This window comes from Asterias rubens, chromosome 2, assembly GCF_902459465.1.
Source record: "Asterias rubens chromosome 2, eAstRub1.3, whole genome shotgun sequence".
NCBI lineage: Eukaryota > Metazoa > Echinodermata > Asteroidea > Forcipulatida > Asteriidae > Asterias > Asterias rubens.
In genome coordinates, this window is record NC_047063.1 from 20445563 (window position 1) to 20466259 (window position 20697).

A 20697-nucleotide genomic window follows, 5' to 3' on the forward strand; every position below is an offset into this window, starting at 1 on the left:
AAAACATCTTTCACAATGCATAATGGTTTTTGCACTTAGGTCACAGGAAACGTCTCGAAAGTATCGGATGACGTCATCAACTTACGTCACAGGAAACGTCTTGAAAGTATCGGATGACGTCATCGTAATGAAATAGACCTTTTCGCAAAATACCCATTGCGCAAGCGCTAATTGTTGAATGCGGTTCATGCTGGTCTAGCTAGGAAATAAACTTGATCACCGCTTAAACCAGCATGCACCCCATTCAACGCCTACACCGCACATACCGAATATTTGCGATAAAGGCCCAAATCTCAAAGAGCTGCTGAGCAAAAAAAATGCTTAGCATGAAATGTTTGCCTTGATAATAACAGGATTACTAATACTAACTTAATTTCCATGCGAGTTTCATGATAAGCAAGCACTAGCTGAATACCAATAACAAGCAATATGCAACAAATACAAATTTGGTAGGTTATCCTGTTTTATCAAGGAATACATTTATGCTAAGCAAATTGTTGTGCTTAGCAGCTCTATGAAATTGGGCCCTGCTGGTCTACGGAACATCATTTTGAATCATTCAAAGTGGTACAATTTTTCTTGATTGATAGTTCTTGTCGCTAGGGCCGCTGTTGCCTTTACTTATGAACAAGTCATGATTTTTAAATTTGGAAACACAAAACATAATTTATAGATCAAAGGCACGAAGAACGACAATATGTGACGTCACAAAAATCAAATTCTTGAATGTATTTGCCTTTACTTCATTGTATCTCATACAGTAATCGGTCGAGTATAGGACATTCTTCATAGTTACTAAAATTATATAAACTGCTCACAAAAAGTAAGGAAACTTTTTTCAATCCAGTATATTTTTATTTATTTAATACTCTCTTTGTATATGGTATATATCAATGCAAAGCTGAACTGTTCCTCTTTACAATGATACCACATTTGCAATGATTACATGTTGCTGAACTTGGGTACATGAATAACAATGAGGCAAAATCACAAATCAAATGTGCCAAAATTACCGTTGTCTGTGAATGGTAAATAGGTAATGTTCAATAATCGAACCGATCAAGCTTTTCAGAACCATTAATGGTTTACACAATGATTTGCACAAGTGAGCTCATCGGACACAATTAACCCTCATCTCATGAAAAACACCTTGTTTGATGGGTATTTGCAAGACGATATTCCACATCCGAATGCAGTCCCATACTGGCAGACTCCAAATGCCATCTTTCAAGATGACAACGCTCGCCCCCATCGAGCCCGACTGGTGACTGACTACCTGAAAAATGTTGGGGTGCACCGGATGGATTGGCCTGCTAACAGTCCAGACCTGAATCCCATGGAACATCTATGGGACCAGCTTGGCCTCGCTGTCCGCGCCAGAACCACCAAAACATCAACTGTGGCTGACCTACCCAGGTTCCTTAATTAAGAATGGAACACCATCCCTCATCATCAGTGCATCAAAAGACTTGTGTGCAGCATGAGAAGAAGGTGCCAGGCTGTCATCAACGCCTTCGGATCATCCACTCGTTACTGAACTTGTTGTATCAATAAAGTGTATTAAGATCAGTAAGTTGTCTTGCTCTATACCAAACTTCTTGTCTCAATAAAGTGGATTAAGATCAGTAAGTTATCTTGCTTGTTTGAATTACAGTGTCAATTTGATTGTTCATACAGTAACAAAAAAAAAATCAAATTTTGGCACATTTGATTTGTGACTTTGTCTCATTCTCATTAACGTGGTCAAGTCCAGCAACATGTAATCATTGCAACTGTGGTATCATTTTAAAGAGGAACAGTTCAGCTTTACAATGATGTATACCATATACAAAGAGAGTATTAAATAATGACAAATATACTGGATTGAAAAAAGTTTCCTTACTTTTTGTGAGCAGTTTATCTTTGTTCAGTAGACGTTATTTATAGTTACTCGTTTACATTGACATTTTGCAAATCAAATTATAATTGAATCGAATTGAATTGATGTAGCTCAGCATAATGCTTTTGAGGCCACAAGATAATCATTTATGTTTCGTCTCAGTGAGTGAAAAAAAAAAAATACAAATTAAACTTATCTGATACTCTGCCAATAAAAACATGAGAAAATGAATCAAAGCTTTTTCAAAATCTATTAAATAAATGTCAGGAATCTTCGTTTATTTAAGCAAAACACACACTAAACTAATACTCTCATGTAAACAATGCTCTTGAAGGAAACGTTTTTGATTATCGTGATTTAAAGCCTAGAGTCACGTTTTAAAGTCACCTGGAAATACAATTTTTATTTTTTTTCAAACATAATGGTATATGTTTAGTAACAATAATTGTTTTCAAAGTAAATTGTTTGCCACGATTTACATGTTTAAACAACAGTTAAAGTTGTTTGGGGGTTGACTCCGCCTACCCATTTTGTGACGTCAATCGAGGCAGACTTTGCCTTAAAGGCAGTTGACACTATTGGTAATTGTCAAAGACTAGCCTTTACAGTTGGTGTATCTCAACATATGCATAAAATAACAAACCTGTGAAAATTTGAGCTCAATCGGTCATCGAACTTGCGAGATATGAATGAAAGAAAAAACACTCTTGTCACACGAAGTATAGTGGGCGTTTAGATGGTTGATTTCGAGACCTCAAGTTCTAAATCTGAGGTCTTGAAATCAAATTCGTGGAAAATTACTTCTTTTTCGAAAACTATGGCACTTCAGAGGGTGCCGTTTCTCACGATGTTTTACACCATCAACCTCTCCCCATTACTCGTCACCAAGAAAGGTTTTATGCTAATAATTATTTTGAGTAATTACCAATAGTGTCTACTGCCTTTAATGCGTAGAGTAAACACACGAGCAATAGTGCATTGTGGTCTGGTCCGACGTCTTTTTCAGCACCGTGCAGCATTTCCTCTTCAAATATCGCTTTCGTTTGGTTACAATTTCACAAGTTGAATGTCGGGTGTTTTTGTGTGTGAAAACATCGAATAAAGGATTTCAAATGTTCTTCCAAAAGACAATTTTGTTTGATCCAAAAAGCCGTCTTATCTGTGAAGATCAAAGTCTCTCTGAATGTGTTGTGAAATCTCGCCTTTTATTCTTCAAGTGTTAAATTTAGTTTGATACATTATAGGACAGAGATTGTTCAGTACCGAAGTTCTCGGTTTGTTCCCGAGCACGTGTAAAGATCTGGCGTAGGGCTTTGCGAAACTGACGGTATTTCAATGCGTAAATGAAAGGGTTGACGCAAGAGTGAGTACCTACCATAGCAATGGAGAGATAGTAATACCATTCCTTCAAAGTAAATCGAAAACCAAGATTGAACATCAGGTAAATAACCTGGTTGGGTGTCCAGCAGATCACGAATGTGATGAAAACGATCAGGAGCATCTTGAAGGTGTTGCGTCTGGCCCGAAGGAGGGACTTGGCCATGTCTGGTGCGTTTGCTCCACCGGGTAGATGTGCGGCTGGTGCCGGGCCGACACGGGCCGCTCCCCGCTTCATCTCCACACCGATGCGAATGTAAGCAAAGAACATCACTCCTGCGGGCAAAATGTATTCAAGGAATGCAACGATGACTCCCAAGATATTGGATCCATGAATCGGATTTGGAACACATTGACCGTTTTCTTCTCGAAAAAGGACGACGGCGTAAATGTTCAAGCCAAAACCGAGAGCCCAACATACCGTCAAGGCTGCACCGACTTTGAGACGGGGCCATGCGGCGAGTACTGCCTGGTGCTTGAAGGGGTGAACGATGGCCAAATACCGCTCCATGGTCAACGCTAACAGGTTGAACGTAGACGTCACGAAGAAGAAGAACAGAATGAAAGGAGTCCATACTTGACAGATGAACCATCCGAGAGCGTTGCTTGGGATGGGGTCAGGTACTTTGATTTCACTCTTCAAGAAAATCATCATAGAACTCAGGAAATCAATCACTGCCTGGTGGAAGATGAACGAGTTGATACGAGTTTGCATGGCTGGTATTTTCAAGATGACAAAACAAACCAGAGCATTGCCAAGGATGCCCAGAATACCTACGATGGTCTGGTAGATTCGCAAAGGAAGAATCTCTTCCATAATTCTGCGAAATAGTTGTCAAACTTTGGAAAAAGCTTCGCCTAATATCGTCTAATACTCCGTTTGCAGCGATTTCTGTTTTACCGAGAGGTTTTATACCAAACAGACTGTCACGGCTTGAGTGAAGTTGATTGTGACAAGATTTTTTCTAAATGAATGAACATTGTTGTTCATTTCCTTTTTAATTGTAAAAAATCGTGTCAAGAACTGTTGAAGAAATTGAACTGCGTGAAAAGGGCCTTCATAAAAAGGTCCAGCTAAGGACGTTGATGGGCGTAGTGCCCCGGTTTTATAAGTCCGTCATTCTTTCCTATCAATTGCAGCAATTTAAGATTTTACGGAATGTTTTGTATCAAGCAGACTTTCAAGGATTGACCGAAGTTGACAATCTAACATTGAACGATTTGTATTTTCATTTTATTTTGTAAAACGTGGCAAACACATTTCAGTAAATTGAACTGCGTTTAAAAGGGCCATTAAAAATTCAACGCATTATAGAAGGCAGAGAGAAGGGGCGCATTTAAGTGTGAGCTCCGAAGTATTCCGGTTCTTCAACCCTTATCCGCCAACTGTAATGTAATTTAAGAATTTAATTTAATAATTCATTCTTAATATTACTGCCTGACACTTTGAGGTATAGCCTTGTTAACTTCGAGAGCGTCCAAGTTGACATCGAGAGCGAACAAGTTTTCTCCAGAATCTGGACTTTCTGGGGCGATGGTTTTTGGAAAGAACTTGTAAATGAACTGGGGCTGCAATTAAAGTGTTGACGGTAAAAACAGTTGTAGTTGCACTTTATGGAGGCATTGTTCAGCCACCGGTAAGGCTTCATGTAACAAACTCCGGAATATTCCTCCATGATTTCGAGATTTTAGTCTTCATTAAACAACAAATTGCAACAGTAATCATGTCTTTTTAACACACGAATTGATACCAGTATACGCCGTGGAGACAGCAGGGGAATATTGTGCTCCATAGACGTTGTTGATAAAGTTGAGGTTTACCCGCTCAAGCATTCAGTTAAAATCAACTAAACTCTTATTAGTAAGCAAAATCCCATCTTATTGCATTATAGCTTTTGCAAAAATGGAATGATCTTTGCGACATAATGAGTTTAAAATGTTGTTATTTGACTAGATGTAGATTCTTCTTGAAATAAATACAATATGGTAAAAACTGATGAAATAGAATTACTTCTTTTGATTGTGAACTGTTTATTAATATTTTTGATTTGGCCCGGAAAACTATATATTAAACAGTTGAACACCCCCATCAACAGCGTTCCCACTTGCCGTTAGGTAGAAGTTTTTGTCCCAATGACCAGGCTTCAAGGCCTGGTACAACCGAAAACCATTCCGCGTCGTTCGCATATACACACGTTTAGCTGCGACACCACAACATTTGGTGAGATTTTATTCAGTGCGGAAATCGTGGGCTCCCCAGAATTCATCGTGATGTAAGTTCCTGTTGCTATGGTTAAGTAGTCTCCAGTCCCAACAAGGAATAAATGAGACCTCGTCAATCATGATAATAATATGAACCCCCCCCCCCCCCGTTGTTTTAATAGTACCCTTCGAGTGAGCTCTGCCATCAATGCGGGGCTAAAACACTCAGAGTACGGATCAGTATCAGGGAAGCAGTAGAGGACAAGATCAGCTATGGACAGGATCTTGATGGAAGGTGACATTGGCTCAGAGAACAGGCTAAGGAGATGTGACACGAGATGACTTGGAGAGCGACGCAAATGACCCATTGTGTGAGTGAAGGACACACTACAATACATGACATAACAAAGACCATCCTATCCAAGTCAGTACATGTATATGCACTCCTGTATCACTTGTTAAAGGAACACGTTGCCTTGGATCGGTCGAGTTGGTCTTTGAAAAGCGTTTGTTATAAAATGCATATGTGTAGAAAGATGCTGTAAAAGTAGAATACAATGATCCACACAAACATGCCTCGAAATTGCACGGTTTTCCTTTTACCTCGTCGACTAACACAGTCGGCCATTTAAGGGAGTCAAATTGTTTACTCCCATATGGCCGATCGTGTTAGTTCGCTCAGTAAAAGGAAAACCACGCAATTTCGAGGCAAACTTGTGTGGATCATTGTATTCTACTTTGAACACATCTTTCCAACCATAATACATTTAATAACAAACGGTTACAAACGCTTTTTTATAGACCAACTCGTCCGATCCAAGGCAACGTGTTCCTTTAATAATTATTTTCTCGGCCATCATAGCAGGACTAAAAAGAGTTTGTGTATTGAAATTCACTCCCCGCCCCGATCTCGGTGGACAAATAATATCCATACATAATTAGTTGTATTAATGTAAGTAGTTTAGTTAGGTTAAGGAGAATGGACGATGAAGTGTAGATTCGTGAATAGAATGTACGAGCCGAAGGCGAGTACATTGTATTCACGAATCTATACTTTTAGAGTATATTCTCTGACTTAAACTATTCCCCCCCATTGGTTATGTAACAGTGTCAATGAATTGGATTTCTCAATAGTAAGAACACATAGTTGGTCATATAAAAATATTTTACAAAATATATAGGTTATCGAGTACAACGTCAGTTTGTTCAGCTGACAATAAATTGTCTTACTAAAGTGTTTTTGTAAATTGAAGAACGTGTTTTTCAGCTATGTTTTGATGCACTTCATGCCATATTTTAGTTTGGAAAGATAGTAATTTGCAAGTTGAACTATTAACTAAATTTTGTAATGAATCTACACTCAACTGTAGATGAAGTGTAGATTCGTGAACGAAGTGTAGATTCGTAAAAATAATCTACACTTTCAACAATAGAGTGACCTCACAGAAATAGTTTAAAGTATAATACTCCTCCAAAATGCCCAATGGTTCGGTATTCACCAAAAGCTGCACAAATTTCACAATAAAAAATGTCAGAATTTTTTGCCAAAGTGTAAACCACCGATGATCCGAATTAGACTCACTCTATGTTCTCCACAGGCATTCCGCGACAGAGGGAGGTTAAATGAGATATCAAAGACAATCATTGAGGCAGCCGTCACTTTCGGTAAACAGTATTGTCCAAAGGCCCACACTTCGTGTATTACAACTTATAAATAAAATAACAAACCTGTTAAAATAGGCTCAATCGGAGAAAATAACGGGAAAACCCACCCTTGTTTCCGCACGTTTCGCCGTGTTATGACATGTGTTTACTATAAATCCGTAATTCTCGCTATCGAGAATTGATAATTTTTTTAATGTTTTCTCAAAAAGTAAAGCATTTCATTGAACAATATTTCAAGAGAAGTCTTTTACCATTACCTTCTGTAATCCCCGTAATTTATTTGTAAATCTGTGATTTGGTTTTAATTTTTCTGTTCCGAAAGTGTATAATGGCTTTAAAGGAAGTGGACACTTTTGGTAATTGTCAAAGACTAGCCTTCACAGTTGGTGTATCTCAACATGTGCATAAAATAACAAACATGTGAAAATTTGAGCTCAATCCGTCATCGAAGTTGCGAGATAATAATGAAAGAAAAAAAACCCTTGCAACACGAAGTTGTGTGCGTTTGGATGGTTGATTTCGAGACCTCAAGTTCTAAACTTGAGGTCTCGAAATCAAATTCGTGGATTATTACTTCTTTCTCGAAAACTATGGCACTGCAGAGGGAGCCGTTTCTCACAATGGTTTATACCATCAACCTCTCCCCATTACTCGTCACAAAGAAAGGTTTTATGCCAATCATTATTTTGAGTAACTACCAATAGTGTCCACTGCATTTAATAAGATCGTGGATATTGGAGACACTTCGGATTGACTCTCAGGCTATGGTGAGACACGGCAGCATAATAAAGCTGTTGTTCAGTACGCTCCAAACTTGAACATTGCGCAATCAGCATTAACTTTTGGGAAGTCCCAGGTTCTTTCTCGATGCTCACTAACATTCTTGCTCTATGATTGAACTGAGCAACTCGAAGTGATGACGTCAGACTAAACATTATGTGAAAGCTGTGCAGCCGTATCTTTAAGGCAATTCAATTTATTAAAACTACACTATCATCGAAAACGGAAATTAGATCAGATCTTTGATGAACAACGAAACGAAGGTCGAGGCACAACTTCAAAGAGCATAAGCATAAAAAGTCGCTAAGCACAAAAACGATGCTTACCAGAATAAGGTTACCAGAATGAGCTAAAATACCATTTTCATTAACAAAATGTACCTGGTATTCTGCTTAGTTGTGCGGAGCAGAAATTTCGTCAGCTCTATGCATAAACGAAATTGTTCTCTAATCCAGTATTTGAAATCTTAGTTGTCAAGTAACACAGCTACAGACAAGCGATGCATCGTCGACCTTTACAAGGTTTAAATAAAAGACACACAAAGAAAAGATTCAAAGATACAGTTTTGTTTTCTACTAAAGCTGAGTATATTCTTGCAATGTTAAACATCCAACAAGCTTCATACAAAAAAGAACCTAGGCCAATGTACGTACACATCAAGACTTTATAATTATACGCTATGGCTTTTTAATAAAGAAAGGTGACTTGTCAACCAACCCGTTCTACAACATACTCCGGTGGCTAGGTACTCTTCACAAGCCACGGCCAAAATTCATGAAGTCGCTAAGCCAGACATGCAACTTTCTAATTGCAAAAAAAAGGGAAAAAATAGCTACCGATCACACTTTTGTGTAGTGTTTGTCAGGTTTCTATGGCACTGTTTTGAAAAGAAAAAAGAGAGGAAAGCAGCTGATCAGAAGAAAAGTTGCATCTTTGGAGCTTTTGGCAAACCTCGCATGTTTTAAGCTGCGACTCAAGGCTCCATCCATTTGATGTATAAGAACCGAGCAAAAAGCACAATGCTCCAAAATTCACGACGGAGCCCAAGTCGGAGCCCAAGTCGGAGCCCAAGTCGGAGCCCAAGCAAGAGACGGGTCCCAATACACTCCAAGGACACTCCAGTTGCATTCCTGATTCCTGTAAAGCACAGCAATCTCCTTTACAGCTTCATGACATTTGGCACATTGTGAAAATAACAGTCAACGGCTTGAACAGGAAACAACATTTGAATTGCATCTGGAAACCAAGCGACTATCGACATGGCTTTGGCTTAAACACCTTCAACCATCAAGCTACAATGACTGACAATGCCCAAGCAGAAGCCAAACCATAGCCAACTGGTTTCATCACGGCCTCCACATGAGTTTGCTTATAAATAGACTGGTACCTCTTTCACTGTTTTTAAAAGCATGCATGAGATCGAGTGTTAAGACAAGAACACAAGCTGAGCTTAAAATGGTACTTGGGTCGTGTCCGAAAGGGCGACTTCGGCTACAGCTACGGCTAGATCGCGCGCGTCTGCCTATTCTTTAACACTGGTAGACGCGCTGATCTAGACGTAGCTGTAGCCGAAGTCGTCGTTTCGGACACGGCCTTAGGTCGTGTCAAAATCAGCGACTACAGCTATGGCTACGATTTCCACGTCATTGCAAGCGTTTAAGTGGGTGCGTTCGTTTACCTTCCCCGGGTCGACCCCGGTGTGTGGCGTTTTTTTTTTCCCAGGACGAACGTGTGCAGATAATTACCCACGTTTGTCCTGGGAAAAAAAACCCGCCACACACCAGGGTCGACCCAGGGAAGCTAAGACGTCCTTGGCAACAAACTTAGCAACAGACGTGACGTAGCTGTAGCTGCAAATTCGGATACGGCCCGAGTCATATAAGCAGTGCACTAGCCAAGAAATTAATAACCTGGTAACCGACCGAACGTTTTGTTAAACCCCGACTCCATTTCAAAATTACAAACCCTTCTTATGCAATCGCCATTGCTTCTTTCTCTTCAGCTGCATAGTACAAGCTACGAAACAACAGCTAACATGTGTACACAAAGTAACTGGTTTGCAGTGGTTTCCACAGCTCAGCTGCCTTGTGGTTTTTTTAAGGTATTTTTATTTTTAAAGCGACGTTTGTAACAACTAAACATCAAAAACACCCCCTCAATCCGAATAGAACCTCCCGTTTACAAACATGTGAATACATTGAACGTGTGCCGCCATATTTGTCCTATCTCTAAGCCATATATTAGAGTTCTTGCAAAAATACAAAACCGACAATTGACACCTTTTTAAAAAGAAATGACATGCTTCCGTTCAACTTCCAAGCCCTGCCCAGATGGCACCATGAAGTGACACAATAAACCAACAACTAGGTTTGCTGCAGGACACTTTGTGCACATTACGGCAATCATGTAACAAGAGACAAACAAGCGCAATCTCAACCAAATCGGATTTTGGTTTGTTATTCTCAGCAAAAACTGTTTAGAGTTTTAATGGCAAATGCAAATATTATCGACACATAGGTTTGGTGTATTTTTTATGGCCTTTCAATATCGGACTCCGATCCTCTCACTTTAGTTTTGTACAACCCCCCTTTTTTGTTTTAATTCACACGCCAAATAACAGAACTTGGAAATTTTGACATTTCTTTTTTCACCATCACTAAACTGTCAATTTAAAACATAAAACAGTGGCACATGCAACCCTTAGCCTTTCATGATGAACTTTTCTTTATCAAACGATTGTGCACAGCTGTTTCCCTACATTTTCCTAGTAAAGAAACATAAACATAATAACCTGATCCATGACAGTACAAGTTTAGGGTTGGTTGGAAATTCTTCAAGTTACATATCTTAAATTTGAAAACATGAAATGTCTGACGTTTCCAAATTCTGCCATATCCTCCAATACCACAGGCATTGCATGCCAAACATATCCTTCTCTACTTTACATTCAGTTCACTTTCTTAAAATTCTTGAGTGGTTCAACTGTATACAGAATTAAAAATCTTACAACACTAAATACTACTTCTTGTTGTCATGCATCTTAATATCTTGCACATACATTATTATTAAGCAGACGAACAAAGTTTCAAATGCTGGAGATGCCATACTAAACCTAACAAAGCTGCCATTATATTAACTGTGGAGTAAGTAAATTACATAAAAGCAAAGCTTTTCGAAAAGTCACATTTTTAGTTTCACTTATTAAAATGAGCATCGTTTGAAATCAATCACTCAGTGATGCCCAACTTGACAACATGAGAAAATGCAAGGCGCCTCCCCGGGGCAATCATTATTTCCGTCAAGACAACCCTTCACGTATACAATCGTTCACTGAATGAACTTGACAGTAAAGTATGGGTTAGGCATTTCCTTTTAGACCTACAAAAGCAAATCACTGGGTATTTGTTAGATTCTGCGACGACAATAATGTTTTTGTTTGATATGAAACGACTTTAATGAGAAACTGGGATCAATGGATGATATCTTCCATCAACGATGAGATACTTTGAAACGCTAGGTGGCAGCAGACTTACCAGATAAATTGACATTGCTTACGTATTTCTGAGCATGCGCACAATGGATTTACCTGGTAAGTCTGCAGCCACCTATCGTTCAAAAAGTTCTCGAATGATTTCCACATAGATTTATTTTGGTATACATCTGCTACTTAGTAGGTGGTTCTAATCAAATGATCAGAATTTCCTAATAATACTCTCAATTTCAATGTGATATGCAAAGTGAAAATAAAAACTGAATTCAAAGAGCCCAATTTCTCAAATAAACCTCCCAAAACATACCCCTTTACGATACTGATGGACTGAACCATTATCTTCAGGAGGTAAGTTATATCACTGTGTTTCTGGGAGAGGGATGATTTAATTATAATAGTAAAAACAAAACAACCATCACATGAATGAAGCATGCAAAGCTAAAATTAGCAATGTACATAATCTATTAGTGTTTGATATCCGCAGATGTCATATAAAAAAAAAAAAATAAAAAAAAAAAATAATTAAACCAAACAAAATAAAGGTTTCACAAAAACTTAAATGGTGGCTTAAAACAGTTAGACATTTACAAAATAATGAGCAAGCTGCACACAGTGCAGTCTGGTTTACTTAATTCCTCTCCTATTAAATAGATACAAGCAAATTATTACTATGCAAATGAACATTTACAAAAACAGTTTATATTTTGATTAATGCCGTAGTTTTTTTCGTAGGAAGGATGGTTGTTGTGATTTAGTTTGAATTTTTGGAGGTACAGAATGGACACACCCTTACAAAGAGTTAAGTGCAGCATTTTCTGATCAGTCAACTATTGATTATACAAAGTCAATCTCGTTTATTACAAATCTACCAAGGATTTGGTTCATCGAAATAATGGAAGATTGATAGATGACACGGATGTAGATGACATTGGTAATGATCGGGAATAACAAACTTCAACAGGTTTATTTGATATGAACACTTTCACTTTTCAAAAACAGGATTCCAGTACAAAATTCCATCTGAAACACTGTAAGACCGGCAGCCGATTTTACGAAATGTAGGATTAGTTCTATCTCGAGTTAGGACGAGTAAGTAGTCCCGTAGTCCTAACTTAGGACTAATCTTAGGGTTTGCATGTTACAGTGCAGGGCTGGGACTCGTCCAAAGTCCTAAGATTAGTCTTAAGTTAGGAAGAGTTTTATGAAATCGACAGCAGGGCGTTATGCATTCATCCATACAGATACAAACATGGGCTGGTATATGCTACCCTTTCCCTCTCAAATTTAATGTGCGCAAATTCCGATGACATTTGGTGCTGCCTGTGTGCTCAACTCGAAACCACATTTATAGGGTATATTTTGTCTTGTAATATCAAATAATAACAAAGTATTATTAAACATAATGGGTTTTAGGACAAACTATTTATTTGCATCCTAGCTATAAGGGAAACAATATCAATGTTTTTAAGAGTATCTTTAGAGAAAAACAAATGCTTAAAACTTACATTGGGTACGAATTTCACGATTTTTTTTTACGTTGTGGTTATCTACTTTTTAGTATTTTTTTTTTTTTTTAAATATGCCTACAACTATTTTTTTATTTTATTATTATACTTTACATAACTAAAGGACTGCAAAACGTGCTCTTAAGATGAGCAAAATGGAGCTATCGCTAGTTGATAATTTTATTGTCCTACAAGCAAAATGTATGAAACCTAAAATGAAACAATTTACAACATTTAAACGAATAATCAAACATTTCTGATGATGATGTGCTAAACTGAAGAAACAAGTTTTCATAGTGAGGTGGTCACGGCCAAAGTGGTTTAAATTTATGGTTCTCTATCTCACAACCCAGGACTTGAGGTACCCCTAAATAAATTCCGGACCATGAAGACATTTCGGACAAAATTAGAACGCGTGCAGTGTATATTTCACTAATTGACTGCTAGTTAAAGGTTTAAGGATATAGTCCAATAAAAAAACAAATAATAACAAAGAGTTTGGATATTTCACATTTGAAGGGATAGTCACATAACGGAGGTAAACAAAATACAAATAAAAATTATACCTAATAAAAATAATAATTATCTGGTGAATTCACCCTCTTTTTACCTCAAAGGAAAATGAACTTTTAGACAGAAACACCAAAAGCACTTTATGAAATCCTTCGCAATTCAAAGACTTTAAAGTTTACAAGAAGACTTTAAGTGGATAATAATAAGCATGCACTCTAAACTATGGGGAACTTGGTCAAATAAAACCACTTTAATAAGTAAAAACTACTTTGTTGTTTCTCTTTCCAAAGAACACAGTTGCTAAAAATCCAACAACCAGGTTTTTACAAAGGACAGAAAATATATAAGCAAAATATAGCTTGCTAGGGGAAAATAGCTACTCTGGGGGGGGGGGGGGGGTAGTATTCGATTACCATTATTTGTGTCCTAAATAAATCTAAAAGAAACAATTTTCGAAGCAACACTAAAAAAAAGAAGAAAAAAAGGAAGAGCTATTGGAGTGATACAGGATTCTTCATGGGACAATCTTGGTGCCTATTAGTTGAGTACATTGCATGCCATACTTCAATAACCCATAATCTATTAAATGATGAATCATTTTAACACATCTTGATCTACATATCATTACATCCGGCATCATTTATAACAGCTAGGGTTTACTTATCACAACTTCAACTATCAGGTTTTTATTTTTCATATTTTGTTTTTCCCTCATTTTGTTTAAATAGGATATTTTTGACTTGCTAACGGTGGCATCTCCCTGAAGACTCACTATGTTTTCTAGTTTTAAACATGCAATAATATGCAAATTGAATACATGAATTATTCAGTGTGTTGGGGGACAAAGTTACAATGGCTGTTTACAACAAAATGGGGGGGGGGGGGAGGGGGGCACTACAATTATTTGAGCAACGCATATAGCTATGCGTAGCTATGCGTTACACGAATTAAGTTTGGCATCACCAAACACAGTATGTTCAAATAAGCCAATGTACACTAATGGAATGAAATGTAGCAGCGTCTCAATCATCACAATAATTTGTTAAAAAACAGCGATTTTCACGCAAATAAATATTAAGCTTATAATTACAGCCGTGAGTAGACAAGACACTTAGTACAGCAATATCATGTGACACGGTGATCCAAATTTTAAATAATGCGCTCTGGCGACAAGTTAGATATTAATGCATAACATCCAGATTATTGAGTGAAGAGATGCGCCACAAAATAAACAATTTACAGACGAATATCAAACCAAGTCTCACAGTAAAAGTGTACTGCTCTACTGATTAAAACATTTCCCAAATTCACAAAGCTGTAGATGTTCGCTTAGCAGAGAAAAATCTTGCTTACAAGTATCAGGTTACCAGCTAAACATGCTGTGTGATATGCACCAAAGTGCAGTTGGTTCCCTGGTGGTACATAATAAACAAAGAATTTTGTTAAGCTCCGTTTCCCTGCTGTGACAGCTCTGTGCGCCAAGTCTAGTTAAATAGAGCTGTTTGGTGGGAAAGAGTTCTCATCAAATTCAACTCATCATTGAACAAAACAGACCAATCATTATACACTAACAGATGTTTGGCTGGTAACCTATTTCTACTTAGCGTAACTTTTGCTGTTAACCAGTTCAGTGAAACTGGTCCCAATCACACATTTGCCAGGTTCACACGTGGAAGTAGTACAACAAATTCAAAATTGATCCAGTGAAATTTCATTTCAACATGAACAAGTTTCTCCCCGACTTCCAGACGTCACATTTTAGCATTGAGCACCAAGTTTGAACCAACAGTGTACAGTGACATTGTTCCAGACACGAGAAACGTAGTAGTCCCGGTTACGACCACAACAATCAGACGTCAATTTTGTTTCTTCTTCCTTTCTGCATTATTATAATTGCATAAATAGAACAAACACAAGTAAAAAGTGACACCACGAAAAAAACAGTCACTTTCTGGTGTCTGGTGTCAATAACAAAACAAGTCAAGTCACATCTACCGTACCGGTTAAACATTTTTAAAAGCGATTTCAGAGTCGGTCGTCATGTGTTCAAATTAATATCAAAAACACCACTAGCAGTTTTGCCTCAACCATCTGATGGGGTAGTATTTTGCATAGATGCAGCACAATAACCAAACTTCAACTTTGGGTAAAATGTTTCCATTAAACTAATAATGCTTCTAGAATCCTATTTACTGCTTCAGCACGGAAGATATCTAAGCATGCAAATGACCTTGCTTACCAGAAAAAAAGGGTTACCAGTTAAAATAGCATGTGATGTGTAGTGCTTTTAACTGGCTCCATGCTTAATTCTTTAGTGAGTAATATCTTCTGCTTAAACCTTCCTATGAAATCAGACACTGGGTTCACTATAGGCGTCTTAAGATTTCCAAAACCTTCACCTTCACCTTGATTATTTGGGAAATAAAGGTAACCTTGTTTGGAGTTTGAGAAATTGAAAGTCACAGTTTCAGATTCCGAAAAAAAAAAAAAAAAAAAAAAAACTAAGCCACTTTTCACAATCGGCTGAATATTTCACTACACAAAAGGCGAAACAAAATTGACAAGCTACTATTTTAGTTTTGAATAAAATATGGGCCTTTTCTACTCTTAACAATTTTTTTTTCTTGCATTTGTCACTATTTGGTCTGCATTGTTGTACTGCTGTGTGTATCAAACTAACACAGCAGTCTCAACTTGGAAGAAAATACCTGAATGTTCCGTTTAAAAAATCGGGTCAAGGCAATATTTGTTCGGTTTGATTGATAGTACAAGGGGGGCTTATGAAATTGGGGAGTGTTAATACAAAAACTGTACTGTGCTGCATAGAATATCAACCATCAAAAGATGACATCTCAGGGAAAACAAGTTCTCACCAAGATTTATGTTCAAAGGCACTGAAACGCAATGTGCATAATGTTATTTAAGTGGCCTTGCTATTGGCGCCTGCATATAAGTGTTGTGTGTTTGTTTACGTCGTCGGTGCTTCCTGAATCATAGTTACATGTCCGATACGTTCGCAAACATAAGAGGGCTCCATTTTTGGCGACCATGCACAGGGAATTGAAACAAATAAAAATCAGACGGGAACAAAGAAAATTTGCAATATCTTTGTGTGAATAAGTCCCAACCAAGAAAAGTGTAAGTGATGAAGACATTTCTCTTAAAAAATTGATATTTGTAAAATATATAGCCATTGTGTGACCTTAAAAGAACTTGCTGTGTCCAAAACATATTGACAATAGAGAGTTCCTAGGCTGTAGCATCGGGTCTATTTTTAAACAACAGCTTTACAAAGCTTCGTAAATTCCTGCATCTTGAAACTGAGCTTAGCTTAAAACTCGGATACAGTTTAGTCAGAAAATCAGCATCGCAGCACAACAGAAAGATCCAAACCTGCGTCTGGTCATGGTCGCCATAACGTATCCCCGTTATGATTGAAAAAGGTCTACGATTACTATACGGTCAAATGGGTTCATAAAAGACATTAATGGCGCATCAGATTGTATGGCACTTTCGGAAGGCAGTTTTAAATCTTACAAGTGGAAAGAACGGATTTACTCCTACACTGCTATGATGCTTACTAGTGTGTGACATAATGACATTCAGGTGCTCTCTGTATCTCAGATGTTGTTTCGAAAATTACCAAGTTTAAGCGTAACTGACTCTTAAAGGCACTGGACACTAACTGTTCTTTAAAAATTACCAAAGCTGTCCAAAACCTTTCATTGTTTATCTTGGGTTGTTCATTTTTTTCTTCTCATAACTTGAAAGTAAACAGCTACCGCTACGGCTAGACCGCCTGATTGATGACTATGGACACGGCTGATGAAGCCAACAGCAGTAGCCGCAGCCAAAAGCAGCTCATTTTTGACATAGCTCAAAAAGGAACCCACAGTCATGCTACATTTTGTGACACACAGTGAAGTCTACCTCAGCAGCGTTTAAACACGACTCTCATGCTTGGTGAAAACAGTCCAAAGTTAACTTACGAAGGATAAGCAAATGTAACTATGGACTCAAGCACAGAAATCAATCCTTCTTCCGAAAGATGCATAGGTGTCCAAAACAAAAAAGAGAAGGGAATTTTGAAAACAACGTACTATCTTCCAGTGCTGTTATTAATGTCAACAGAGGTCGCAACCCCCTTGACAGAAAGCTGATGTGTGATGGATGGATATAAAGCCACTCGAAGTATTACAAACTACCTCAATTAATGCTCCTATTACAACACGCCCACCTCCGAGTTCAGACAAAAGATCTAAAGTGAGGGGAAACGATTGGTACAAAAATTGCTGTCCCTTAAACCACTCAAGAATTTTGTGCAGTTCTAACCCACAAACTTGTCCTCTACTTTTCTTATTTCATAAGAAATCATTGCTTTTCCGTTCTTCATTTTTTTGTTTTCTTTATTATCTTCTTTTTCAAAGTTTTATTTTTTTTTATAAATTCGCCAACATCCATTCAGCACACATCAATCCAAAAAATATCAACTCTCATCCTATGTTTTAACAACCATCCATTAAAAAAAAAAAAGGAAAAAAACTGAGTCCTACGGAAGGCCTAGGGGACCTTTGGCGCGCTGTCTGAGTGCAACCCACTGTGGTCGACTCCTCCGTTATACGGGGGTCCTACATGGGTACCGGGAAGGTCGTAACCACCCTCATGGTAACTGGAGACAACATCATCGGAGGTTTCTTGAAAGTCTGTCTGACTAGGGTGATAGTCCGTACTCGGTGACAGAGTCTCCTTGGCGTCGCTGAACGCACCAGGCACGTCTTCTTCTGAGCTGCTAGTGTCGCTGACCGAGTCGGACGTGCTGAGTTTGCCCCGCCCTTTGGTGGAGTAATCCTCAACGCCAGCTCCACCATCTTCAAGATCACCGCCCCCACCAGGTGATGGGCCATCCGACCCTTCAATGGTCTGGCCTCGGCCTCTTCCCTTGCCGGGTACTATGCTGCCACCATCACCATTATTCCTTTGGGTTTTGCGAGGCTTGGGCTTGTTTTGGCGCCTGTAAGCAAGGCTAGGGTCTCCAAATTGGGGAGGTTGCTGGAAAAAGAAGTCAAGAAGAAACTTTAGTATGCATAGCAGGCAACTTATACTTGCATGTAAATAGCCAGGCATGACAAAAAAGAAAAAAAAGAGGACAATAGATTGAGTACTGAGCTTGGGCGTCATCGACTTATTTTATTCACGTAATATGTGCAATTTTTTGTTTTATTTTATTTGTTACTGGCACTAGCCAGTTTGCCCTTTTAATGTATAAAAACAGATTGTAATTCTTAATGGTTTTTTGTAATTGGTAAACATTTCTCTGTATTTTAAACTCAATTCAGCTTGTAGCTGCGATGTTTGAATGTGTTTTAATAAACCAACAATAAGTATATCGCCGACAATATATCGCAATATTCGATATAATCGCGATTAATTAAATTTGACATCATCAGTCTTCAAACTCCCAGTGAAAGTTGTAGAAGAGACAGTCATAGCATAAGAGAGGTGTTCTAATGACCTATTCTTCTGGTTTTACTCCAAACCTATGGGGTGCAAGATGTTTCAGCTAGGAAATACATCGCGATATTGCGATACTTAATCGATATCGCGATATATCGATTAAAAGCAAATCGATCCGATATCGAAATCGTTTCCAAATTAGTATTGCGATATGCGATAATATCGTGATATAGCCCTTGTACTCAATGAGTACAAGGGGTGACCTGCATGCTCATAATGGTATAGTAATTAAAGCCATTATACACTTTCGGAACAGAAAATAAAATAAAAGTTCACAGATTAACAAATAATTACAGAAGGTAATGGTTAAAGACTTCTCTTGAAATATTTTTATTTTATTATTTTTTTTTATTTATTATATATATATCCCGGGGGATAATGGTTTATTCACAACATTTCACAAAATCGTACACCAGATCGTCAAAACAAACATACAGTAATAGTGAAAGCAACACACAGCGAATTTAAAGAGAATTAACCCTTAGAACATTAATCCTGGAAAAGAACAGAATAGTGATCCCATTTATGATAGACACTGGCCAACTTATTGTTACAGAAGAAACAAAAAATTCCCTTTAAGCCTTATTAAAATCTATTTAACATTACAAACAAAATTCAGATTCTTCTGAAGACAAAATGGAAATTGAATGGGATGAAAAAACTAAAATGATCGCGCCGTAACAAAAACCTTGACTTGAGGACTTACCCTGACATCTTGAACTCCCCACATTTGCTGCTGAGGGCCAGGAGGGAAGTAGCCGGTCATGGCGCCGTTGCCATAGTGACCGCGTCCCATTCCTCCTCGATGATTTGGTCGCCCGCCTCTCACTGCGGTGCCAGAGCCCGAGTACATTCTACAGTAGGGAACCAGACCAAAATTTAGTTAATCAAGAATAAATTAATTCAGATAATGATGATAGGAAAGAGGAAGACGAGGTTTGCTTTTAATCGTTTCAAACAAAGGATGGAGGAACACCTCAATGAATGAATATTCGTTGAAAAAACTTGACCAGGGGCCCGAGTTTCATAACGCTGCTTTCAGCACAAAACAGTAGCTCAGCATATTAAGCAAAGAATAACAAAATTATGCTTAGGTTAATAGGGTTTGAAAGATAAAACTCAATGCATACAGCACCATAGCTCCTATAAAAATTTGTTCCTTAGAGTGAAACGGTTTGCTTACCCTCGTCCCCTGGATCCGTCACTGCCGGCCCATTCACCCACAACAACCCCAGCCACCTCCAGTCGCCCACCAGGTCCTCCTGTAGGAGGGCGCTTGCCTACAAGGACAATGGAAAAAACAGGGACAGCAAGGCGTTAAATTGTTTAAGTCTAAGAATATTAAGAAGGTAATGGCTTCCACAGGCTTTTTTTTTTATTAAATTGAAAGAAAAAAAAAAAAAAAAAAAAAAAAAAAAAAAAAAAAAATCATAAAGAGTAGGTCAACGTAATGATTTATCTTCCACTAAAACATAGCCCATGTGCAGGCTGGAAACAATTATTTTCTTGTACTAAACATAGTGAAAGTTATTTAATAATGAATATAGGCTTACATGTATAAAGTAACAGATAAACTACAAAACCGATTTTCATTCATACAAACTAATTTTTAAGACTCTAAGTTGAATGCAATAATTTAAACAAATTATATTTGCATGCCTACAAAGTGCTTGTCTACTTATATTTATCAATTTGAATGTTGATAATACACAGTTTAATACAAAGCCCCTTATCCCAACCGATGGCGTCTCAAAGCGCTCATTAGTGCTTTA

General features: G+C 37.9%; 2 protein-coding genes across 2 annotated transcripts in view; both read right to left on the reverse strand.

Annotated features, from left to right (window-relative positions):
• Positions 1 to 3104: 3104 nt before the first annotated feature.
• LOC117305342 (neuromedin-U receptor 2-like) lies at positions 3105 to 4073 on the reverse strand. The gene has a single exon (XM_033790210.1). It carries the CDS (start codon positions 4071 to 4073, stop codon positions 3105 to 3107), a length of 969 nt encoding a protein of 322 aa, XP_033646101.1.
• Positions 4074 to 12953: 8880 nt separating this feature from the next.
• LOC117307395 (constitutive coactivator of PPAR-gamma-like protein 1) overlaps positions 12954 to 20697 on the reverse strand; it is a 35794-nt gene continuing 28050 nt past the window's right edge. Inside the window, exons 15-17 of the mRNA XM_033792136.1 lie at positions 20109 to 20205; positions 19632 to 19779; positions 12954 to 18460 (exon numbers count right to left, since the gene is read on the reverse strand). Of these exons, the coding sequence (XP_033648027.1) occupies positions 17972 to 18460; positions 19632 to 19779; positions 20109 to 20205 (734 nt within the window). The 3' untranslated portion in view covers positions 12954 to 17971. The remainder of the gene's footprint in view (positions 18461 to 19631; positions 19780 to 20108; positions 20206 to 20697) is intronic.

Coding starts and splice junctions, on each gene's coding strand:
- LOC117305342 (XM_033790210.1), bottom strand. CDS start 4,073: ATGGAAGAGATTCTTCCTTTGCGAATCTACCAGACCATCGTAGGTATT.